The sequence below is a fragment of the Sapajus apella genome, unplaced genomic scaffold (genome assembly GCF_009761245.1).
Source record: "Sapajus apella isolate SASKATOON/1434 unplaced genomic scaffold, GSC_monkey_1.0 scaffold10, whole genome shotgun sequence".
Classification (NCBI taxonomy): domain Eukaryota; kingdom Metazoa; phylum Chordata; class Mammalia; order Primates; family Cebidae; genus Sapajus; species Sapajus apella.
In genome coordinates this window covers 9,037,553-9,063,012 of record NW_022436950.1, presented here as the reverse complement: position 1 = coordinate 9,063,012, position 25,460 = coordinate 9,037,553, and the positions used below count along the sequence as shown (strand labels likewise).

Genomic DNA, 25,460 nt, shown 5'->3' with positions numbered 1-25,460 from the left:
CTGCCTCAGCCTCCTGCGTAGCTGGGATTACAGGCACGCGCCACCACATCTGGCTAATTTTTGCATTTTTAGTAGAGACGGTTTCGCCATGTTGGTCAGCCTGGTGTTGAACTTGCAACCTCGTGATCCACCCGCCTCAGCATCCCAAAATGCTGGGATTACAGGCGTGAGCCACCGGGCCCAGCCTCGTCCACTGCTTTTTAAATGCCCCGGGTGCATAAAAATTCGTCTTACTTAAAGCCTTGGGCACGAAGATTCATCCATGGTATAAAAGGATGCACCTTTTGAAACCACATAAGTAGAAAATGGAGAAACTGAACACAGCCGGCATTATACCAGCGTCCAGCAGCAGCTTCCTATATAGTAGATTTCCAAGGAATAGTGAGGCGGAGGCGCTTGGCCACGACGGGAAAAGGTAGGGCGCCGGGGTATTGTGACATGCTCTGGGTAAGGGCAGCTTTTCCCTCCCAGTGGAGGCCCGGGCCCAGAGGGGCGAGGGAGCCGGACCGGTCATGGAGCCGCGACCCGGGCCCCAGCCCTGCAGGGACCCCCAAGAGAGGAAGGCCGAGGCGCAGCCACCCGCTCCGGCCCAGTCTATCAAGGGCCACGGCCGGGTGCTGCTGATCAGCGAGCTCTGGAAGGAGGATGAGGACGGCCTGAGCCTGCAGAGCTTTCCCGGGGACGCCGCGGCAGACCAGCTCCCAGAACCGGCGTCCGCCCGAGTCATGAGCGGCCACACCAGCGCCGACAACTGCACCGCACGGCGGCCCAAGCGCTCGGGCGACAGCTCCATAAACCGCGACGACTGCCCGGCCACGAAGTCCAAGCGCTTCACCGAGAAGCCGCGGCGCTCCCGGCCCAAGGCCGAGGACCCGCACGAGGCTCCTGGGGCTCCGCCTGGGACCCCCGACTCCGCGGCGGAGGACAAGGCGTCTGGACGCGGGGCCCCGCAGCAACCACCCGAGCGGGGCGCGCAGCTGCTCCTAGTCCTGTGCCGCGCGGCCGCGCTCCTCACGCAGCTGCCGCGGCTGCAGCTGCTCCTGCAACAGCTGAGCTCCAGGGACCGCCGCCCACCCGCCGCGCTCGTGGGGATCGTGGTGCAGCCGCGGCGGGACGAGGAGGCCGAGGCGCGCCACCGCATGGAGGCCCTGCTCAGCCGCGTCCTCGCGCCGCACAGCCCCGCCATCGAGGTGCACACGGCCGTGTTCTGCCCCGACCGCCCCGAGGGCACCCTGGACGTCCAGCGCGCCGCCAGCCAAGCGCACAGGGTCTCTCTGGTGGATCGGGAGACGCAGACGGATGGTGAGGGGTCGGCGTGGGGAGGGGGGAGCCCCGGGGCGGAGAACGCTCAAACATGCAGCTCTGGACCCCGACCCTGCCGCCCTGCGGGCTAGAGGACAAAGCCCCGGAGTCACAGCAGCTTTCCTGACGCCTCCTGGAGTTTTGGGTACTGCTGGGGTGGAGAGGAACTAGAGTTCCTCCCGCTGTGCTCACTGGGGCAATTTCAGCGTCAGAAGTGTTCGAATTAATTCGGAGGGCTACGACCCCCACTCACTCGCCCCACCCACAACTTGGGGCACCGGTTCCCACACCTTGGGATCTCGCTTTTGTAAAGTATCTTGGATTTTGTCGGAATGGGGCCCCACTCCCTCCTCTCCACATCCCGCTCTCCCTTGCTCGTTCCTTTAGTCTTCTCCTCCAGGGAGGAATAATAACATTAAAAGCAGCCTCCTGTGAGCCAGGCACTGTTCTAAGGGCTTTTCACCTGGATCCTCCTAGCAACCCTCTCAGGTGGAGCTTGACTAGACTAGCTGGCCGACTGCAGGACTCTTCTTCCCAGCCCTTGAGACCCCTCCTGTTACCAAATCCAGACCTGTGGCCTACGGGGTGAATTTGTGAGTCTCAGGTCCCTGGGCAGTCTTGTACCTACTCGCCAGCTCCACCTGCCAGGGGCAGCAGGAGGGACTGAGGAAGTGCTCTGTGTGGCGAAATTCAAAGCCATTCTCCAGCTGGTTTCCAAAGCAGGCATCCTCTCTGTGGACCAGTGTCCCTCCTGTGTGGCATGTGAAGGGGAAGGGCCGGTTGATGTCCAGGGTGCCATCCAGCTCAGAGATGTCAGCTTCAGGACAAATGGTGACACACTTATTCTGGGTGTCCAGGACACCCGAACCATCAGAGACCTTCTGGGAGGAAATGTTCACAGCCTCAAGACCTTATCCTGACTGACTGTGTAATTTCAAATTCCCTTCCCTACCTAGTCGACTGCATTTTCGCATGACTGGCATGCCTGATTAGGAAACCGCCTTGCCCGTGGACTAGCTCAACTGTGATCCTCAGCCAGGGCCAAAGAAGTCCCAGTCCAGTTTTGAAAGCAACCCCTTGGTGATGAAGCCTTGGAGGGGCCTGATCCCCTGCCACACACCCACCTGTGGCTCTCACAGCATCCTGCTGTCTCCATCCTCCTCTCTTTACCTTCATTTGGTTGGAGCAGCTTGCATTGAGCCCCTACTCTGGACTATGGTCTTCTGTGGTTTCCACCATCTGGGGAGAAGACAAAGACAGAAATAATTCTAATGCCCTTCAGAATATGACCAGTCTCATACAAACGGGTGCCCTGGAGCTCAGCGAGGGAAGGCTGAGCTCAGCAAGAGCGAGGGAAGGATGGCTTCCAGTTGGGGAAAGCCTTTTTTTTTTTTTTTTTTTTTTGATATGGAATCTCACTCTTTTGCCCAAGCTGGAGTGCAGTAGTGCAATCTCAGCTCACTGCAACCTCCGCTTCCCTGGTTCAAGTGATTCTCCAGCCTCAGCCTCCTGAGTAGCTAGGACTATAGGCGTGTGCCACCATGTCTGGCTAATTTTTTTGCATTTTTAGTAGAGACAGGGTTTCACCATGTTGGCCAGGCTGGTCTCAAACTCCTGACCTCAGGTGATCCACCCACCTTGGCCTCTCAAAGTGCTGGGATTACAGGCGTGCACCACCACACCCAGCTAAGAAAGGCTTTATGAAGAGATGGATCCACTTGAGATGTGGCTTGGCCATCTTGGCCAGGCTTCTGGACTAGGAACATGTGCTCAAGCAGAAGGCAGTGGAGCCAGGCACAGTGGCTCATACCTGTAATCCCAGCACTTAGGGAGGCCAAGGCAGGCAGATCACTTGAGGTCAGGAGTTCGAGGCCAGCCTGGCCAACATAGCAAAACCCTATCTCTACTAAAACTATAAAAATTAACCAGATGTGGTGGTGCATGCCTGTAATCCCAGCTACTCAGGAGGCTGAGGCAGGAGAATCAGTTGAACATGAGAGGTGGAGGTTGCAGTGAGCCAAAATTGGGCCACTGCACTCCTGGTAACAGAGTGAGACTCTGTCTTTAAAAAAAAAAAAAAAAAAAGAGGGCACAGGGAAGACATTCTAGCAAAGAACGATTGACGGATCATTCTTCCTCATTCTTCTGGGACACCCTCTTTCCACAGGTGACCTCTCTGTGCTTCTTGGGACCACTCCCTAAAAAATCCTCACATATTTTCACTGCTGCCGTAGAGAAATTCCCACTCCTCCCTGAGCCTGCCCTACGTGTCCTCCATCTTTCTACCGGAAGACAGAGACCCATCCTCTGTGCCTTGTTCGGCTCCTTGTGGTAAAAGGGAATATTTCTTTCATTACTACCAGGAAGTTCTACCTGTATGTGTCTGCTCCTATCTGATTCATTTACACCAATGTTGCACAACCAGGGGCAATTTTCTCACACACACACACTCAGCATCTCTCTAGGGGACATTTAGCAATATCTGGAGACGTTTTAGGTTGTCCTGAGGTAGCAGGGAGTGTTAGTGGGTAAAGACCAGGAATCTGGTAAACTTCCTACAATACACAGGATGACCCCCCCACAACAAAGAATTACCCAGCCCAAAAATGTCAACAGGGCTAAGGTTGAAAAATCCTTGTTTAAATCAGGTTGAGGCCGTCAACCAAAGCCCATTGATACCTGAAAATCCAACTTTGAAGAGATGAACGCCTTAGGAGTTCCTGATCTGTCTGCTAGATTCTAGCAGGGTTCCTGCCCTGGGTTTCCAGCCTCTCTGATTCTAAATGGAGCCCCCTCAAGGGTTGCACTGCTCTTGGCTTCAGGAAATTACCACCTTCCTGTAGATTCACCTGCTTCCAGAGTCGCCTTAGGCCAAGCTCAACCAAACGCAACCCAACACTCTAGAGCTGAGCTTGCCTTCACTTCTGATCCTCCCTGCCTTTGTTTTCTTCACTCTTCTCACTCAGAGTCCTTCTAATTCACTACTTGTAAAGCCTGTATAATTATCTGACTCGCTATTGCTTCCTGGGTCATGAAAAGAAAGAACCCCAAACTGGAATTAGTCCTGCCGATGCCCCCAGCCAGCTGTGTGACTCTGGGAAAGTAATTTCACTTCGCTAAACCTCAGTGTTCTGAGAAAAGGTCATCGTTAAGGTCTTCTTAGGCTTTATAAGCCCGAAACTCTATCCCGTCATTTCACAGTTCACATTGGGTCTGGCTTCGTGTGGCCCAGAGCTCTTTTTATCTACCTGGGTCTGCTCTAAGCCTTAACCATGAACTTGGGACTGCCAAGTTCATGTACTCGGCAGTCCCACACTCACCCACCGTGACGCATTCGCAGTGGAAGTAGTCGCCTAAGGTGAACACGTTTTATGTTGCAGTCACAGAGTGAGCTTTAGATTGTCTTTTAAAAATAATTTTCCCAGCCAGTTGCAGTGGCTCACGCCTGTAATCCTAGGGCTTTGAGAGGCCGAGGGGGGCAGATCACGAGGTCAAGGGATCGAGAGCATCCTGGCCAACATGTTGAAACCCCGTCTCTACTAAAAATACAAAAGTTAGCCAGGCATGGTGGCAGAGGCCTGTAATCCCAGCTACTTGTGAAACTGAGGCAGAAGAATCACTTGAACCCAGGAGGCAGAGATTGCAGTGAGCCAAGATCATGCCACTGCAGTCCAGCCTGGGCGACAGAGCAGACTCTGTCTGAAAACATAAAAAAATTTTTTAAATGCTTTACTCTCTTCCATCCTAAAATAAAAATCACATTTAATGGACACATTAAATTAATTAATTTAGGGAAAGATTTAGTCACCTGCTTAACCCAAGCAGTTGGGATTTGGGAGATAGTCTGTGGTTGCCACTGCAATGAGTTTGAGAAAATTTTCAGTTTTCTGAACAGCTGTTATTCTCTCAGGGAAAATTATTTGCCAAAATAATAGGGTTTCTTATAAAAGCCAGGCTGTATTAGTCAAGTATTCAAGTTGTATTATTGAAGTAACTTCTTAAGAACTGTAGCTGCCGACACATTTAGAGCAGTCTCTAGAGGAAAATATATAGCAATAAATGCCCACATAAGAAGCAAAGAGAGATCAAAATTGACACTCTATCGTCAAAATTGAAAGAGCTAGAGGAGCAAGAAAAAAAAAAAACTCAAAATTTAGCAGAAGACAATAAATAAGATCAGAGAAGAACTGCAGGAGATAGAGACACAAAAAACCCTTCAAAAAATCAATAAATCCAGGAGCTGGTTTTTCGAAAAGATCAACAAAATAGACAGACCACTAGCCAGATTAATAAAAAAGAAAAGAGAGAATAATCGAATAGATGCAATAAAAAACAATAAAGGGAATATCACCACAGATTCCACAGAAATTCAAACCATCATCAGAGATTATTACAAACAACTCTATGCACATAAACTAGTAAACCTGGAAGAAATGGATAAATTCCTGGACACCTGCATCCTCCCAAGCCTAAACCAGGAAGAAGTCGAAACCCTGAATAGACCAATAACAAGGTCTGAAGTTGAGGCAGCAATTAAGAGCCTACCACCCAGAAAAAGCCCAGGTCCAGATGGTTCACAGCCGAATTCTACCAGACACACAAAGAGGAGCTGGTACCATTCCTTCTGAAACTATTCCAAATAATCCAAAAAGAGGGAATGCTTCCCAAATCATTTTATGAGACCAACATCATCCTGATACCAAAACCCGGCAGAGACTCAGCAAGAAAAGAAAACTTCAGGCCAATATCCATGATGAACATAGATGCAAAAATCTTCAATAAAATACTGGCAAGCTGATTGCAACAGCACATCAAAAAGCTTATCCACCATGATCAAGTAGGATTCATCCCAGGGATGCAAGGCTGGTTCAACATACGCAAGTCTATAAACGTAATTCGCCACATAAACAGAACCAAAGACAAAAACCACATGATTATTTCAGTTGATGCAGAGAAGGCCTTCAACAAAATTCAACAGCCCTTTATGCTAAAAACCCTCAATAAACTAGGTATTGACGGAATGTATCTCAAAATAATAAAAGCCATTTACGACAAACCAACAGCCAATATCATACCGAAGGGCAAAAACTGGAAGCATTCCCTTTGAAATCTGGCACTCGACAAGGATGCCCTCTCTCACCACTCCTATTCAATATAGTACTGGAAGTTCTAGCCAGAGCAATCAGGCAAGAAAAAGAAATAAAGGGTATTCAAATAGCAAAGGAGGAAGTCAAATTGTCTCTATTTGCAGATGACATGATTGTATATCCAGAAGACCCCATCGCCTCAGCCCAAAATCTCCTGAAACTGATAAGCAACTTCAGCAAAGTCTCAGGATACAAAATCAATGTGCAAAAATCACAAGCATTCCTATACACCAATAACAGACTTAAAGAGAGCCAAATCAAGAACGAACTGCCATTCACAATTGCTACAAAGAGAATAAAATACCTAGGAATACAACTAACAAAGAACGTAAAGGACCTCTTCAAGGAAAACTACAAACCACTGCTCAGTGAAATAAAAGAGGACACAAACAGATGAAGAAACATTCCATGTTCATGGTTAGAAAGATTCAATATCATGAAAATGGCCACACTGCCCAAAGTAATTTACAGAATCAATGCTATCCCCATCAAGCTACCAATGACCTTCTTCACAGAACTGGAAAAAAACACTTTAAACTTCATATGGAACCAAAAGAGAGCCCGCATAGCCAAGTCAATTCTAAGCAAAAAGAACAAAGCGGGAGGTATCACACTACTGGACTTCAAACTATATGACAAGGCTACAGTAATCAAAACAGCATGGTACTGGTACCAAAACAGAGATATAGACCAATGGAACAGAACAGAGGCCTCAGAGGCAACACAACATATCTACAACCATCCTATCTTTGACAAACCTGACAAAAACAAGCAATGGGGAAAGGATTCCCTGTTTAATAAATGGTGTTAGGAAAACTGGCTAGCCATGTGCAGAAAGCAGAAACTGGACCCCTTCCTGACACCTTACACAAAAATTAACTCCAGATGGATTAAAGACTTAGACATAAGACCTAACACCATAAAAACCCTAGAAGAAAATCTAGGCAAAACCATTCAGGACATACACATAGGCAAGGACTTCATGACCAAAACACCAAAAGCATTGGCAACAAAAGCCAAAATAGACACATGAGACCTAATCAAACTCCACAGCTTTTGCACAGCAAAAGAAACAGTCATTAGAGTGAATCAGCAACCAACAGAATGGGAAAAAATTTTTGCAGTCTACCCATCTGACAAAGGGCTGATATCCAGAATTTACAAAGAACTAAAACAGATTTACAAGAAAAAACAAACAAGCCCATTCAAAAGTGGGTGAAGGATATGAACAGACACTTTACAAAAGAAGACATACATGAGACCAACAAACATATGAAAAAATGCTCATCATCACTGGTCATTAGAGAAGTGCAAATCAAAACCACATTGAGATACCATCTCACGCCAGTTAGAATGGCGATCATTAAAAAATCTGGAGACAACAGATGCTGGAGAGGATGTGGAGAAATAGGAACACCTTTACACTGTTGGTGGGAGTGTAAATTAGTTCAACCATTGTGGAAGACAGTGTGGCGATTCCTCAGGGACCTAGAAACAGAAATTCCATTTGACCCAGCAATCCCATTACTGGGTATATATCCAAAGGATTATAAATCGTTCTACTATAAGGACACATGCACACGAATGTTCATTGCAGCACTGTATACAATAGTAAAGACCTGGAACCAACCCAAATGCCCAGCGATGATAGGCTGGACAGGGAAAATGTGGCACATATACACCATATAACACTATGCAGCCATCAAAAATGATGAGTTCGTGTCTTTGTAGGGACATGGATGAACCTGGAAACCATCATCCTCAGCAAACTGACATAAGAACAGAAAATCAAACACCGCATGTTCTCACTCATAGGCGGGTATTGAACAAGAAGAACAAATGGACACAGAGAGGGGAGCATCACACACTGGGGTCTGTTGTGGGGAAATAGGGGAGGGACAGTGGGGGATGGGAGTTGGGGAGAGATAGCCTGGGGAGAAATTCCAGATATAGGTGAAGGGGAGGAAGGCAGTAAATGACGCTGCCATGTGTATACCTATACAACAATCTTGCATGTTCTTCACATGTACCCCAAAACCTAAAATGCAATAAAAAATTAATACTGAAAATAAATAAATACATAAATGTTCTAATAACTCAAAAAAAAAAAAAAAAAGAACTGTAGCTGCCCTAAGCCAGGCACAGTGGCTCACGTCTGTAATCCCAGCACTTTGGGAGGCCGAGGCAGGTAGATCACCTGAGGTCAGGAGTTCAAGACCAGCCTGACCAATATGATGAAACCCATCTCTACTAAAAATACAAAAATTAGCTGGGCATAGTGACATGTGCCTGTAATCCCAGCTACTCAGAAGGCTGAGAGAGGAGAATTGCTTGAACCTGGGAGGCAGAGGTTGCAGTGAGCCAAGATCGAGCCATTGCACTCCAGACTGGGCGACAAGAACAAAACTCTGTCTCAAAAAAAAAAAAGGTCAACCCCCAAACTCCCCTCCCATGGTGGGGGGTAGGCTTTTGGGGAAGGGGGAAGCTACTCTGAAATGGCAGCAGGCTCTGGGTCATGGGAATTAAAGCTTTCAGAGAAGCTCCAAATATTCAGGAAGGTGACCTAAAACTCGCAAAATGTGTGGTAACCATGGATTTTTGAGGTGTACGACTAGGGGGTATGTGGAAACCAGTGACAGAGCTGAGCATCACATCCAAGGTATCTTAAGAGCAAAACAGGTAGTTCACGTGGACCCAGGAACACACTGGCAGAGAGGTGCCTAAAGGCGGCGCTCTGGTTGCAGAATACTGGGGATCTGGCTGTCATGGAGCCGCACAGCCGGGCATCACTAGGGCTGTGAGGACCAGGGCAGCTGCTGCCCCCTGCCTATCCTGGCAGCCTGGGACAAGGGAGAATGCCAGGCTGGTGTCTGTGGAGAAGACTGTCCCTGCAGCCCTGCCATAGGAGCCACCCTGGCTTTTATGACCTCACAGGAGGTGTGGATCACTGTTCTCTGTGGGGCTTGGGTGGAGTTGGAGAGAGCCAGGTCCCTAGGGCAGAGGGCAAACGGCCCCTCTAGGAGGGAGCCGGGAAATTAGGCAGCTCCATGTAGGTCCACGTTTAGGTTGGGAGGATCCACCATGAAAAAGGTCAAGAAGAAAAGGTCAGAGGCCAGACGCCACCGAGAGTCTACTGGCCAGCATCCTAGCTCCAACTCCACCTCTCAGCAGCCTACCCCTGAATCCACGCCACAGCACTCTAGCCCTGAATCCACGCCACAGCAGTCTAGCCCTGAATCCACACCACAGCAGCCTAGCCCTGAATCCACACCACAGCAACCTAGCCCTGAATCCACACCACAGCAGTCTAGCCTTGAAACCACCTCCGGGCAGCCAGCATCCCAAGCCCTTCCAGCACCCGAAGTCCGCCGCTCCTCTCGGTGCCTGTTCTCTCCAGATGCTAATGTGAAGGCATCCCCTCAATCCAGGAAAGCAGGTGGGCAGTCTTCTAGCTTCAGCAGTTCTAGGCTTCCTGCTGATGGAGTTCCAGGAAATCCCAGATGTTGGTTTTTGTAGGATAGTGATGCATGGTTACCATGTATTCTGGAGCTGGATGTAGAGTGTGAAGGTTTTGATTTTTGTTTCTACCCAGGAGACCAGGATTCCTGGGTTTTGTCATTTCTCATCATCCTGAGTCTCATTGACACAGCCACACATACATAATAACATTTAACTTGGTTCCATAGTAATACTGGCTCATTAGGAATCAGCAGTGCCATGCAACTGCTAAAAACTAAAAACCAAGGATGCATAAATAGAAGTATATGGTTTAGAATAAGGGAAATGATGATACTGCTTTATTCTGTCCTCATCAAGCTATCTTTTTGGGCTGTAAAAGATGCCTGACGAACTGGTCCAAGGAAGATAGCCCAGGTTGATGGAGGATGAGAGGGGTCAGGAGGCCAGTTAGTATATGACAGTCGATAGAAGGAATTGGAGGATGTCTGTCTGTCAGGTGGAAAATGTGAATAGACTTGTTCCTTATTGTCCTCAGAGGTCTGACTAAGGGTCTGAGATGGTTTGGCTGTGTCCCCACCCAAATTTCATCTTGAATTCCCAGGTGTTATGGGAGGGACCCAGTAGGAGGTGATTGAATCATGGGGGCAGTTCTGGTGATAGTGAATAAGTCTCATAGATCTGATGGTTTTAAAAAAGGAAGTTTCCCTGCACAAGCTCTCTTCTCTTGTCTGCCACCATGTGAGATGTGTCTTTCACCTTCCACCATGATTGTGAGGCCTCCCCAGCCATGTGGAACTGTAAGTTCAATGCACCTCTTTCTTTTGTAAATTGCCCAGTCTGAGGTATCTTTATCAGCAGTGTGAAAATGGATGAATACAGTCTCATGGATAGGATACCCAGACAAAATGTAAGGCTCTCAGTTAAATTTTAATCTTAGCGAACAACAAATAATTTTTAGTATCTGTGTCCCAAATATTACATGGACATCCATATTTTTATTTTCTAAACTAGCAACTTTACCCATGGAAGACACTAGAGACAGACGGACTTCAGCTCAACATAAAAGACTTTCCAACAATTAGCTCTGTCTGAATATGTAATGGCTGTCAGGAAAAGTGGTTCCCCATCTTCTTGGGAGCCAGTGTCTGAATAAGCATTGGATTATGTAAAGGGAATTCAAGTGGAGTTCAGGAGGTGGGCTGGTGTATACCACTAACAATAATGGTGATAGTGAACTAACATTATCACTAAGCGTTTACTGTGTACCCAGCATTCAGCTCAGCTGTCTCAATTTTCACATGTGACAATCCTATAAAAGGTCTTCTATTAACATCTCCATTTTATAGATAGGGAAACTAAGGCTCATAGGAATCAAACGAGTTGCTCCGGAGCAGACACTGGTAGCCCTGAGAAGGGAAACACGCTCTATTCTGATTCCAGAACCCTCGCTCTAAACCACAGCACTGACCTTTCCATTCCAAGAGGCCTAGGAGTCTCCACAAGAGGAAGAACATCTTTCTCTGAGCATCTCCTGGGTCTGCCGTGAGCCAGCGCGCATGGCTCCATGGCCTTGAACAGGCCACACTCCCTGGGCCACAGTTTATTCCACTGGGATTGCGTGGGCACAAAATAAATAAGAGATGGAAATGGAAGTGCTAAATACAAGGTATCACCATGCCAACAATCCTTCCATGGCCAGGAAGCAATCCCTTCTTGACATATGAAAATGGTTTTGAGTGGCATACTATATGTTGTATAGATTGTGATTATTAGCCACTGGGAGAAACATTTCTGGGTTCTGGTCTTCAGAACTGGTATCTGTAGAAAGCAAAATTTTCCATTCCCAAGTCTTTTAATGAATGCATGTGACTCATACCTGGAGAGGAGTTTGGCCCATTAAAGAGGCAAAGCAAGAAAGCAAGAAACAAGGCTCGCCAGTGGTTACAGCGAACACCCTAAACTTCTTCCAAAGGAATTCTCCACAGGGGAGAGGAATGTTAGAGATGCAGGGTGAGGACTGTAAGTAAAGCGTGCCATTTTCTAAAATCCAAGACTTTTTGTGTGCAGAAATATTGTAGCTCAAGAAAATGCAAGTATTCCATACTAGGAATACTATTCAGAAGGATGGACAGTAACAAGTGTCGGCGAGGATGTAGAGAAGCTGGAATCCCCATACACGGTAGGCAGGAATGTAAAATGGTGCAGCTGCTGTGGAAACAGTCTGGTGTTTCCTCAAAGGAACATGAAGTTACCATATTACCCAGCAATTCCACTTCTCAGTGAACATCCAAGAGAATTAGAGCATATATTCACACTAAAACTTGTACACGAGTGCTCAAAGCAGCAACATTTATAATAGCCAAAAACTGGGAACAACCCAAATGTCCATCAACTGATGAATGGGTAAACAAAATGTGATATGAAATACCACAATACAATGAATATAGTAAAATACTATTTGGCAATGAAAAGGTGATATCCTGATACATGCTACAACATTGATGAACCTTACAAATATTTGGCTAAGTAAAAGAATCCAGTCTCCCAAAAACCCACACATCGAATGATTCTAGTTACATGAAATGTTCAAAATAGGCAAATGTGTTTCCAGGGACTGGGGGAACTGGGATAATGGGGAGTAATTGCTCATCGAGATGGGGCTTCTTTTTTGGGGAAATGAAGATGTTCTGAAATTAGCGGTGATGGCCACAAAACTTTGTGAATATGCTAAAAACCACTGAACACTCTAAAAGAGTGAATTTTATTGCCTGGGAATTATATCTCAATTAAAAATTTTTTTTTGTAACTAACAAAAGAGAAAAGACAAGTCTTGCCCTTTAGAATCCCCTCTCCTCAGTTCAGGGAAAGTACACGTCATGGGCGGGTCTAAGCAGAAAGTGTCCTGAGTCTGCCAGGTTGACTACTGGTTTCATCCAGCTTAGGGTCAGAAGAATCTGGAGCTCTGTGAGGAAGCCACAGAGCTACAGACAGGAAACAGAGGGAATGATCCAGCCAGAAATCCTCTTGCCAAACCACAGAGGGCATCATCTCCTTTTTGCTGGGATCCATACCAGAGGAGGACAGAAATGGAAGATAGGCTCGGGACTGGAAACTAGACCCGCAGTTACTGCCTGGATGGATCAGTATGTTCGAGATTAATGGCATGTGGCAGCTCCAATTCCAGGAACCTCCATGCAGCCTCTCCTAGGGTGAGCAGTCACCTGCAAATTCCATTTTCACTGAATTGAAGGTGAGAAAGCCTGAGTTGCAGCTGACTTCGCAATCTACTCCCCATAAGGGCATATCCCTTAAACTGTCTGAGCCTCAGTTTCCTTATTTGTAAAACAAGACCAGCAGTATCCCCTTTACAGGATTATTGTGAAATTAAATGAGATGGGCATGATAAGTACAGAGCATCCTGCTGTTACACCATCAGCACCACCTCCATCATCATCATCGTCGTCGTCGTCGTTGTTGCTATTCCCAGGTAGCACTGGTATAAAACAGCCATTTTCCCATGCGGTCAGTCTTCTGTTTGGTTAGAGAACATTTTGTGGGAGAACTGCCTTCCTTGGGTAGTTCAGTCCCAAATCCTCAATGCTGCCTTGAAAAAATCCAAGACTCACCCTGGTCATCCTGCAGCTGCTGCTGTTGGGGGGGCCTTCTCAGGCTGTGGTCCAGGCTCCCCGCCAGCCTCCCGGGGCAGGTGCCTCCCTCACCTCCCGCCTTCTGTCCCCGCAGGGCCTCTGACGCACGCCGCCCCGCATTCCTGCTCCTATGCCACTTGCCCCTGCAGCTCTGCTTGCTGGCGTCGTCTGGGACTGTGCCATAGCCGCATCTTCGACGTCCTTCTGCCTCGGGACTGGCAGATGGTGCCAGGGAGAGGACTCCCCAACCTGCTCACCTTCTACAGGTTCCAAGCGTGGGGGGCTGGAGCCTCGGGGCGCACAGTTCCCAGAGCCAGACTTTGCCCCCAGACCTTATTAGCAATCGTGTATCACTCCCTCTTGGGAATCCGAGGCCAAAGGAAAGCCTTTCCCTCTTTCCTTTGACCACTTCCTGGACGTTGGCAGGCAGGGTCCTTTCTGACTGGCCCCATCTCCTGGGGTACCCATCCCGCCTGCACAGAGAGGGGCCAGTTTTCTTCCTTACTGGGATTTGCCTCCTAAGGGCTTCCTTTTTCTTTTCTCCATCCTCAAAACACTCTCCCTCCCAGCCCTCACCGATTCTGAGTCGCTCAGGAGTTTGTGATTAAACACTGTTTGGCCACGTGCCTCTGTGGCCCCTCAGTGGTCTGTTCCATAGGCAGGGGCCTTAGGTTCCTGAGCTGCCTATGAATGTCCCTAGAGTTAAATGATAAAAACCTGCTTGTAACTCATATGCCCCCTCCACACAATGGAAGACCTCAGCCCCCTTCAGAGTGTGTCGGGCTCTTTCTTGGGGTCCCCAGTGGGGACGTGTGCCCCCAGGCTGGTCTGTTGGTGGCAGCCCCCATGACATCACCCGTAGTATCTGTCCGTACTTCCTCTTCTCACAAAGCCACCAGGAGCAGTGTTATGACTGCCACTGCCCTCATAGGAAGACACCACCCATGTAGGGGACAGACTGAAGGTGTTCCCGTGTTTGGTGCTGCCAGGTTACACGCATGGGCTGGGAGAGGGGTCTCCATGCCTCCCACCTGAGGGCCTCACAGATCTCAATGGAAGAGGCCCTTCCACTTGGAGACTTCATACCCCTACTCCAGGAGCAGAGACCCCCACCCCTCATCCTCATCCTATTCCTCTTCCAGCCCCTCCCCCACCCAATCCCTTCTCCCTTCTGAAGCTGGAAAACTCCATCTCTCCTACATATAGAAAGAAGCAAGTAGATACCGGGGGCTTATATAGGGAGAACATGCTCGGAGCCAAAAATACTCTACCACCCAGTAGCCCCGTCAAGGAAAGACCTGCCTGCCACCGTTAGCCACGTCCCACCCACACACTTAGTATTTCCATCCATCTGTGGCCAAATTGTGCCATGGGTTCGTATCGTTTTAAAACCAACAGTGTTATTGAGGAAAACTACTATGCAGAGGACATGGGGCACGGTGAGGGAAACAAGAACAGGAAACTTTACCCCTAAAATTATTCCAGTCTGAATGGAGGGCTAGACCCATGCATTTAGAAACCAAGGTGCAAGATGGAAAGTGCCGCATGTCCTCCAGAAGAGGCTCCATGAGTTTCAGAGCAAGAGTGTGCTTGCTTCTGAGCTGGCATCCAGCTGGGCATTGTAGTGTCAACAGCATGTGAGCCGGGTCCAAAAGGATCTTGAAGCTCTCTCTGGCTTCAGATGAAAAGCAGGAGCAATCTGGGTGCAGGAAAAGGCAAACTCAAGGCTCCGAATCAAGAAAGTGAGAGGGAGGGGGCAGGGACCCTGTCCGGCCAGCGCAAGACATGTCTCTTCCAATTTTAGCACCTGCATGCTTTTCTCAATGGAGTGTAATGTTAGCTCTTGGCTTTCCAGCCATACTCACATTAAACAAGAATCCCTACTTTGGTAGGATTTTTATCAAAATGGGTGTTGCATTTTTTGAATGTCTTCCTCACCATTATTGGCCTAATCATCTGTTTCCCTTGCCTTTGCATGGATGTAATAATATATTATTTCCCAAGTTTCCTTCCTCTCAATGGAGTGAAGTGATAGAACCTACCTCATAGGGTTGTGGTGAGGCCTGAAGAAGACACTGGGTGTGAGGTATTTAGCACAAGGCCTGGCTCACAGTGAACTTGACCACCTTCCTAACCTGGTCCCCCTCTGGGTGTTCAGGGCAGCTGGCATCCCAGGCCAGCTCACCCTCCGATCCTCGGGGGTCTTTCAGTAGGGACTTGTTGGAAGGGTGGGAAGAATTAAATGTTCTCTTCAGAGGAATTTGGAGAGGGGGAAGATGGGTATTCCTGCAAACCTGAGGGGTACATATAATTTCCACTTTCTCCTGCTGGTAGACATCATGAAGCCCAGCTCCCCACCACCCCCAATTTCTGCTTCGCTCTGCAGAAGATCTTCAAGGAAACCCTCCAGTCATCGTAACGCGTGTCCTCCAAGCCCTCGGAACTGTGGCTGTGGCTCTGGGGGCTCTGGGAGCTGCCTACTACATCATTGAATCCTTGTGAACAAGCCCCTAGGCCCGCGGTCCGGCAGGTATGTGGCACACTCAGTCCCTTCAAATGGAGGTGATCTTTCCAGGTGTACCAAGCCCCCGGCCTCTCGAGGGAAGCTTGACAATGGAGTGACTCCTTCCTGGCCTCAGGGTAAGCCAGCACGGCCCTCTAGGGCAGGGCTGATGCTCTCAGATGATGCTAGACTCATTATTAGGATTCTCTGAGCAGAGCCCCCACCTTTTCCGCCTTGAGATGGTTTCCCTGGTCACGGACACTGGGCAGGAGGAAATGGGAGGGGTGGAGGCAGAGGTTCCTAGCCATCTAGAACCTTTCCTCAGAACTTTCTCCCCGCATTGAAAGCTTGTCTCCTACCCAGTCCTGCCTCTTTTTCACCCAGAAAGTCCCCTTCTTCCACGAACCCTTTCTCCAACTTCCCATCCCCAGTGATGTCTTCCATCTTCTCAGCCCCGTCCTCTCCACCTGCACCTCCTGTTGTGGATGATCCTGCTGTATGTCTGTGGCCTGTCTCCCAGCTGTCCTGCAAGCTCCCTGAGGGCCAGGGGCAGGGCTCACATGGCCATCTTCCTCGCCCCTGGAAGCAGAACCTGAGACTGGGGTTGGATGGACAGGGTTTATTGAGGAGGTGCTCAAAGGGAGTGAGGGAGTGAAGGAGACAAGAGGAGGCAGGGGAAGGAGCTGAGAAGGAGGAGCCCGGAACAAGAATGACAACACACACAGTTGGTCTCTGCAGAGGCAAGAGGCTTGCCCTCTGGTGCTCCTCCTTGTCCGTGCTTGGCCCTAAGGGTTGAGTAGGGACTGCATGTCTTTGTGGAAAGAGCAGCTCCCTTTGGGCTGAGGGCTCTCCTCTAGAGAAAGGGGCAGCTCTGAGCTGTTAGTAGCACATTCACAGCTAGCGGGAGTTGGGCATTGGATGCGCCAGCCCAGGAAGGGGATGATTGTCTGTTTGCCTTGCCTTTGCAGTGGGTGTAATATATTATTTCCCAAGGTTCCTCTCTCTCAATGGAGTGAAATGAACCTACCTTGTAGGGTTGTTGTGAAGCTTGAAGAAGACATTGAGTGTGAGGTGTGAGGGTCTGGGTGGGGCACCGGAAACTTCCACGATGATCCCTTTGCCATGTCCACACTTAGCAAATGCTTAGTAAGGGGGATGATAGCATAGGGGTAATGAGAAGCATTTGACCCCACGTCCAGACCTCCACCAGCCCAGGATTTGATAGGCGAGGGGGGCGCCATAAAGCATGGGCCTGGGAGATGTTCAGAATACCTCAAAAGCCAAGCCCAGAAGGTAAACTCCAGTAAGAGCTCACCATCCCCTCACACCCTCTGTGATGCCATGTCCCATGTCTGTGGCAGTGGACATGGTATTTCCTTAGCTGCCATGCTATTTCCTGAGGTATTTTCTGAGCAGCTGAGAACCTCAGTTTCCTCATCTGTAAATAGGGAAAATTATAGTACCTTCCTCTTGAGCCTGTTGGGAGAGGTGAGATAGGTGTTAGAGGACAGAGCTCGCCGCTGGTGGGTCCCGTTGCTGTTGTCAACGTGGAGGTGGTGGGAAGGATGCAAACTTTGGAGTTAGAGCTGCTGGCTCCTTTCTTGACCCTGACACCTGATAGCTGAGTGTTAGAGACGTTTCTTAATTTCTCTGACACTGTCATGTCTAGTGGGGAGAATAATAACTACCTCCGCGGCAAATGGTTTTGAGGATTAATAGAGGGGATGTGCAGAAATGCAGGGCCTGGTGACAGGGGTGGGTGGATGCTGTCCACTGGCAACATGAAGAATGCACGTGAGTTAAAGCATTTTATCTTCAAAATTCCTTGCAGCAGAGCCTACTGGTTGTGAGCTTGAGTTCTGGAGGCAGGCAAGATGGGGGTCAGAGGCCTCTTCAACACCCAGTATTTCTGAGGCCTGGGGCAAGTTCCTTAACTCCCGATCTCATTTTCTTTTCGTTAAATGGAGATAATAACACAGCTCTCATTGGATTGCCGTGGGGATTGAGCAGGAAAAATGTATGTAAAACACTTAGCACAGTTCCTGGCACAGGGTAAGCACTCAACATAGCAACAAACCACCACAACCAACACTGTCAGCACCATCGCCATTATCACCATCATCCTCATCACTATCACCATCCTCATCACCACCACAATCATCATCACCGTTATCATCACCACCATCATCCCCATCACCATCACCATCACCACCATCATCACCATCACCATCATCATCACCACCACCATCGTCACCATCACCATTATCCCCATCACCATCATTGCCATCACCAATATCACCATCATCATCACCACCACCATCATCGCCATCACCATCATCCTGATCATTATCATCACCATCATCCCCATTACCATCATCATCACCACCATCGTCACCATCACCATCATCCCCATCACCATCATTGCCATCACCAACATCACCATCATCATCACCACCACCATCATCGCCATCACCATCATCCTGATCATTATCATCATCACCATCATCCCCATTACCATCATCATCACCACCATCGTCACCACCACCATCATTCCCATCACCATCATCACCACCATCATCACCATCACCATCATCATCACCACCATCATCCCCACCATCACCTTTATCACCATCATCATCACCACCACCATCATCATCACCACCATCATCCCCATCACCATCATCACCACCACCATCGTCACCATCACCATCATCCCCATCACCATCATTGCCATCACCAGCATCACCATCATCATCACCACCACCATCATCACCATCACCATCATCCTGATCATTATCATCATCACCATCATCCCCATTACCATCATCACCACCACCCTCATCACCATCACCATCATCACCATCACCTTTATCACCATCATCATCACCACCACTATCACCATTACCATCACCATCACCACCACCAGCACTATCGCCATATCACTATCATCATCATCACCATCATCACCATCATATCATCACCATCACCATCATCAATATCACCACCATCATCACCGTCACCATTATCATCATCATGACCATCATCACCACCATCACCATCATCATAACCATAATCACCATCATCACCATCACCATCATCATTACCACCACCATCACCACCATCATCACCACCACCAACCCCTGTCACCAGGCCCCGCACCTGGCAATTCTGCACATCCCCTCAATTAATCCTCACAACCATTGCCCTTGGAAGTAGTTACCATCATCACCGTTATCATCATCATGATCATCATTACCATTTGTTAAATCAGCGCTCTCCAACTTTACTGACTTTTGACACCTGTAAAATCACTTATTTTTTTTTAATTAGCTTATTTTTTGCCTGGGAATGGTGGCTCAAACCTGTAATTCTAGACCTTTGGGAGGCCCAGGCAGGAGGATCACTTGAATCCAGGAGTTTGAGACCAGCCTGGGCAACATAGCAAGACCTTGTCTCAAAAAAAAAAAAAAAGAAAAAAGAAAAAAAGATGATGATGAAGAAGAAGAAGAAGAGAAAGATTAAAAAATTAGCCAGGCATGGTGGTACACACCTGTAATCCCAACTATTTGGGAGGCTGAGGTGGAAGGATTTCGTGAGCTCAGCTGTTGGAGGTTGCAATCAGCCATAATTGCACCACTGCACTCTAGCCTGGGTGACAGAACTCACAAGACCCTATTTCAAGCAAAAAAAATAGCTTACTTTTTAACGGACCAGGGAAGAACTTTAGCCAATGAAAGCTGCCCAGGAACCTGTATGAGAGTCACTGTGGCAGAGGGCAATGGGGGTGCATCATGGGGGTGCATCGTGGGGGCACACTGAGTCATACTGAGCTTATAGGCTCATCTCTTAGCAGGCGGTTTGATGTCCTTCTCTGTCCAGAGAGTGAAGAGCCATCTGACGACAGTGGGATCTTTCCCCTATGGGGAAAGATGCTTCTAGAATTTTCTTTCCTAAAGTTTGGTGAACCTCTCCTTTGGCATCTTCCTCAGCTGAGGATGAGGCCCTAAAACAAAGGACTTCTTTACCACTCATGTTGGGCACTGAATGTGGTCAAAAAACTGTAGTCTAGCTTTTGGGGAGTGAAACTCCACTGAAGCTGCAGGGGACCCCAGGAAAGGAGCTGGCACCCATGAGCTGAGCAGGAGCCAAGCGTGGCCGGGTGCCTGGCAAAAGGCATTACAGCCCGAGGCATGCAGCTAAAAGGAAGAGTGGATGCAAGGAATGGAAGAAATTTGCATCCTAAATCATTTACTTCTCCACGGATGTGAAACTGGAAAGCCACCAGGATTCCAGGTCACACGGGGTATTGTCTAAGCTGATAGCTCTGTCCTTGTTTTTCTTACAGATCCAGTTTCCATCCAAGGATCTCTCTTGTCAGCAAAATTGAAAAAAAGAAAAAAAAGAAAGAATTCTGCTTCTTTAGCGTGTTTTATTTAGAGATGTAAGAGTTGGACTTGGTAAATGGCTAAGAAGGGAAGTGTGGGGACCCCGGTAACTTTTCGAGCTGCCGGTCAAGCAGAGTTGGTGCCTGTCATTCCTGTTGTGGGCCACAGACCCCAGGTGGAGCAGCTTTCTCTGCACACACTCATAGAACACCACGTTTGCTTTGGACTTTCCCACTCCAAAGGAAGGAATTATAAAGCTTAACTCAATAGCTAACATAGTCAGTCATCTGCACTTCCGTCCTGGGGCAATCCCAGTTAGTGGGAATAGGAAAGCTGTGCCGGCCTGCCTCCAGGCCTGCACCCCAGAGGAGAGAGGCCCTGTGCCCAGGAATACTGTCTCTAGAAATTGCTTCAGAGTCACCTGTGATGGCGAGCGGCCTGCCCTGCAGCCTTGTGGTTAGTCCTAGTGACTTCGCTACACACAGCCAGTGTCTGAGGGATTTTCCATCTAGCTCCTGAGCAGCCGATTCAAAATCTTAGTTCAAGGTGATCCCAGCAAACACCAGTAGGGGAGAGGAGTGTCAATGAGGGAAGAAGGCTGGGCATGGTGGCTCATGCCTGTAATCCCAAGACTTTGGGAGGCCAAGGCAGGAGGATGGCTTAAGCCCAGGAGGCTGGAGTGAGCTATGATCATGCCGCTGCACTCCAGCCTAGATGACACAGCAAGACCCTGTCTCAAAAAAAAAAAAAAAAAAAAAAGCCCACTAGGGAAGGGAGGAGGACAGCCAGTACTGGCAAGTCCTAATGCAGTGGCCATTGAGGGCATCCATGAACCCATGCCCAGGTGACCTGCTATACCTCTAAGAATCAGTTAAGTTGGGACGCAGCAGGGCAGCTTTTGGGGAGGCAGGGAGCTGGTTTACCCGCAGCAGCACAGGTGGGATTGGGCAGGATGGGCCAGGCTGGAGCCCATTCAGCACCCCCCAGTCCCAGGATTTCCTTTCCAAAACGAGTGGGAGTGGGGAGGGGTCATGTTGTGGTCCTATCCTGCGGTCACAATGAAGGGACCTATAGACATGGTGGAAGGGACTGGGCACTCTATGGCTGCAGCTTCTGGACTGAAGACACTTCCTTTTTCTGGCATATTGAGGTCCCCTTTTGTAAATATTGGACAACCTAACCCAAAGTAGGCTCCAGCAAAATGAGAATGTATTAGCTCCTATAAAAGTCAAGAGAGATTTCTGGCTCAGATGTGGCTTGCTCCAGGGGCCTGGGCCATTTCTCTGTCTCTCTGCAGCAGAGTCAGGTCCATTCTAGCTTCAGCAGCAACAGCCTCCCAGCCTTCAGAGGTCAAGGCTAGCAGAGAAGGTGAGCTGGCCTCTCTGCAGCTAAAGGCATCAGGGCTCTGACTAGGACCTGTCTCCCTCCTGGGACCCATCACTGTGCCCACGAAAATTCAGAGGTCTGATTGGCCAGGCTGGAGCTGCACAGCCTCATTTGGAACATTAGGATTAACTCCATGGAAACACTGAGTGCTGAGCAAGGAAGAAAATGATTCTCCAACTGCAATGTGGGTAACCTGTTTCCAAAAGAAATGGGAATGGGGCCGGGTGTGGTGGCTCACGCCTGTAAGCCCAGCACTTTGGGAGGCCGAGGCAGGCAGATCACAAGGTCAAGAGATCAAGACCATCGTGGCCCACATGGTGAAACCCTGTCTCTACTAAAAATATAAAAATCAGCTGAGTGTAGTGCTGCACACTTGTAGTCCCAGCTACTTGGGAGGCTGAGGCAGGAGAATTGCTTGAACCCAGGAGGCGGAGGTTGCAGTGCATTGAGATTGCACCACTGCACTCCAGCGTGATGACAGAGCAAGACTCTATCTCAAAAAAGCAAAAGAAATGGGAATGGACACCGGGCAGCTAAAAACAGCACACACCCACTCCGGTTGGCTGTGGGCCTGCAATCAGGACCGTGCTCACCCTCTGCTTCTCTCCTTTCTCCTCCACCGCCACCTCCTCACCAGAATAAATGCTCAAGTGGCCAAAAGAGAGAACTCTCAGCTGCCTCAAGCTGCAGACTTCCGGCAGATCTCTGCACTTAGATTCCCCCGGGCAGTGGTGACCAGGAGTCAAACTAGCCTCCTGCCCCCAGGGAAATGCATGGGGCACTGCTCGTTGTCACAGTGACTGGGGATGTTGTGGTCTGTTAATAATGAAAGCCAAGAAGGCAATGCACAAGACAGACCACACAACAAAGAACCATCCCACCCAAAATGCCAAGAGCATCCTCACGGACAGTCACGGTCACCTGGGCTCATCTGTGGGCCTATGGATGCTCGGCCACACTGGCCTTGCATTGGGGCTCACATTGCCCATCATGGGCCATAGGGATCCCTCTTGAAGAGTGGAAACTGCACATGCTAAATGACCACATACTGGAGTCCCCATTTTCATACTGCCAGGGGCAGTTGTGTTGACACATCCACATCTCTGTGGTTAGGTCATGGAGGCAGGGACCAGGTTTTTCTCTCAAATCCTTCCCAGCATGTTCCAGACTCTCATGAATAAGTAGACCGGTTGCCATCGGGAGCATTTTGGGATACATAGAGATTTGGCTTAGGCCACTGTATTCAGAGTGGTTTATAAATGTGATCACTGGATAGGACTATTTTAAGTGCAGCCAATTTCAAGCAACAGCCACTGATAGGTGGGGTTTTTGTTTGTTTGTTTGTTTTTGTTTCTGTTTTTTGTTTTGAGATGGAGTCTCGCTTTGTCACCAGGCTGGAGTGCAGTGGCACGATCTCGGCTTACTGCAACCTCCGTCTCTCGGGTTCAAGTGAGTCTCCTGCCTCAGCATCCCGAGTAGCTGTGACTACAAGTGTGTGTCACCACACCCAGCTAATTTTTGTATTTTTTTTTTAGTAGAGACAGGGTTTCATCATGTTGGTCAGGGTGGTTTCGATCTCTTGACCTTGTGATCCACCCACCTCGGCCTCCCAAAGTGCTGGGATTACAGGTGTGAGCCACTGCTCCCAGCCAGTGCTTTTGAGAGGGAAGTTTAGAGCTAGAAGGAAGAGTGGCCAGGTTTATTTCCTATCACTGTGCAGTAACCAAGGCTGCTGTGGCTGTGAGTTTGAGGACAGTCTGGCTAAGGCCAGGCCTGCCAGTTGTAGAGGCCAAGGTCCTTGGTCCCCTAAAGGTTTGCTGAAAATTCACATGAGGAGAAAAGGCACACACATGAACGTGGAGCCTTCAGAATGAAGACCTAGAGGTACAGAGGAAATTGTCTTCGTGCTTAGTTTCAACAAAGATGGACAGCCTTTAGGCTGGACAAAAGGACAATAGGTCTGGACAAAAGGATTGGACAAAACGGTCGGATCTAATGCTGATCGACTGTGTGGGGACCCGGCAAGGCCTGTCTGAGCAGCATTCCTTCCTCTGGGGTATGGGGCAAGACCTCTGGAATGTGGGTCTTATGACCTACCACAAACAAGGTAGGTCAGATCGTTCTGTTATAGCCAGTTCTTACACAAGGCTGGGGGAAAATTCAAGTAATACTTTTAGATTTTCTAACTAGCTTTGGGGAGAAAGGATTCTGGATTCTATGCCCCACATTGGGGAAGAATTGAGTTTGGGGGAGATGGGACTGAGAGATAGGAGAGTGGCAGAAGACACGAAAACTTTCCCTTTTGGGGCCTTCATTTTGGGATTTCATTGTCTAAGCTCCGGCAGAGTCTAGCATCTTCACCAGGCTATGCTCAGACCCTGGCTCTGAACATCAACTAGAGACCATCAGTTGGCCGGGTGCAGTGGCTCACCTGAATCCCAGCATTTGGGGAAGCCAAAGTGGGCAGATGACTTGAGCCCAGGAATTGGAAATCAGCCTGGGTGGCATGGCAAAAACCTGTATTTTGTGTGTTTTTCTACCAAAAAAAATACAAAAATTAGCCAGGCATAGTGGTGTGCACCTGTCTGAGGTAGGAGGGTCACTTGAGCCTGGGAGGTCAAGGCTACAGTAAGCTGAGATCGTGCCACCGCAATCCAGCCTGGGTGACAAAAGGAGACCCTGTCTCAAAAAAAAAAAAAGCCATCAATCAATTAGTTATTTTTTATTATTTGTTTTCTGAGACAGAGTCTTGCTGTCTTGCCCAGGCTCAATCTCAGCTCACTGCAATCTCCACCTCCCGAGTTCAAGCAATTCTCCTGCCTTGGCCTCCCAAGTAGCTGGGATTACAAGCATGTGCCACCACACTTGACTAATTTTTGTATTTTTAGTAGAGACAGCGTTTCGCCATGTTGGCCAGGCTGATCTCGAACTCCTGACTTCAAGTGATCCACCCACCTCAGCCTCCCAAAGTGCTGGGATTACAGGCATGAGCCACTGTGCTCAACCTAATTGGTTATTCTTGAGACAGTCAGGTTGGTTTCAGTACAGCGATCCATCCAAGGGCAGAAACAAGTCCAGGAAGCCCCATTCTCCTGCAGCTGTCTGTCTGGTCCTCCAGCCCACTGTGCCACGGACACAGGACCAGGTGAGAGATCCTTGGCTTTTCAGATACAACCTGGTCTCCATCCTCCCCACCCCACCCTTGGAGGACAGCCACCCTCCTGCTGGCCATGAAGCTGGGTACCCAGGCTACTGCTCAGTCACAGAGTAAATAAATAACCAGGATCCAGGGAACCAAACTGCCAGATAAAGGCAGCCATGAGACTCAGGGGACACCTGAAGTGCAGTCTGTCCTGCCAAGACCCCAGGCTCAGGGCCACGTTGGAGTCAACCAGCCACCAGTGACGCATCAGAGGGAGGACAGCTCTTCAGGCCGCTGATACAGGCTCTACCTTCTCTGGGAGACTTAGGAAGCCCCTCTGTCCCTGTCCCCAGGCAACGCCTCCTCTGCGGGTGCAGGCACCGCATGTACTTATCACACCTCAGCCAGTCACAGGGGTTTGGAGCAGGGATTCGAACTGGAAAAGTGCCCTTGCCAATGTCCCAAGATGCATTCCTGACCCAAGCCAGG

General features: G+C 49.0%; 1 protein-coding gene and 1 pseudogene across 1 annotated transcript; one reads left to right on the top strand and one right to left on the bottom strand.

The window, feature by feature from the left end:
* Positions 1–256: 256 nt before the first annotated feature.
* On the bottom strand, positions 257–2,173 carry LOC116551553 (annotated as a pseudogene).
* A 7,357-nt stretch (positions 2,174–9,530) lies between these two features.
* SPATA3 (spermatogenesis associated 3) lies at positions 9,531–20,467 on the top strand. The gene is made up of 4 exons (XM_032277687.1): positions 9,531–9,885; positions 13,650–13,821; positions 15,942–16,085; positions 20,404–20,467. The coding sequence occupies exons 1-3, from the start codon at positions 9,531–9,533 to the stop codon at positions 16,045–16,047; spliced, it is 633 nt and encodes a 210-aa protein (XP_032133578.1). The 3' UTR covers positions 16,048–16,085; positions 20,404–20,467.
* Positions 20,468–25,460: the final 4,993 nt, after the last annotated feature.

Bases quoted from the DNA above. Each gene is read 5' to 3' on its own strand.
- SPATA3 (XM_032277687.1), top strand. From the start codon at position 9,531: ATGAAAAAGGTCAAGAAGAAAAGGTCAGAGGCCAGACGCCACCGAGAG. The intron at 9,886-13,649 runs GTGGGCAGTCTT...CTGTCCCCGCAG, and splicing joins CCCTCAATCCAGGAAAGCAG to GGCCTCTGACGCACGCCGCC. The intron at 13,822-15,941 runs GTTCCAAGCGTG...TTCGCTCTGCAG, and splicing joins AACCTGCTCACCTTCTACAG to AAGATCTTCAAGGAAACCCT.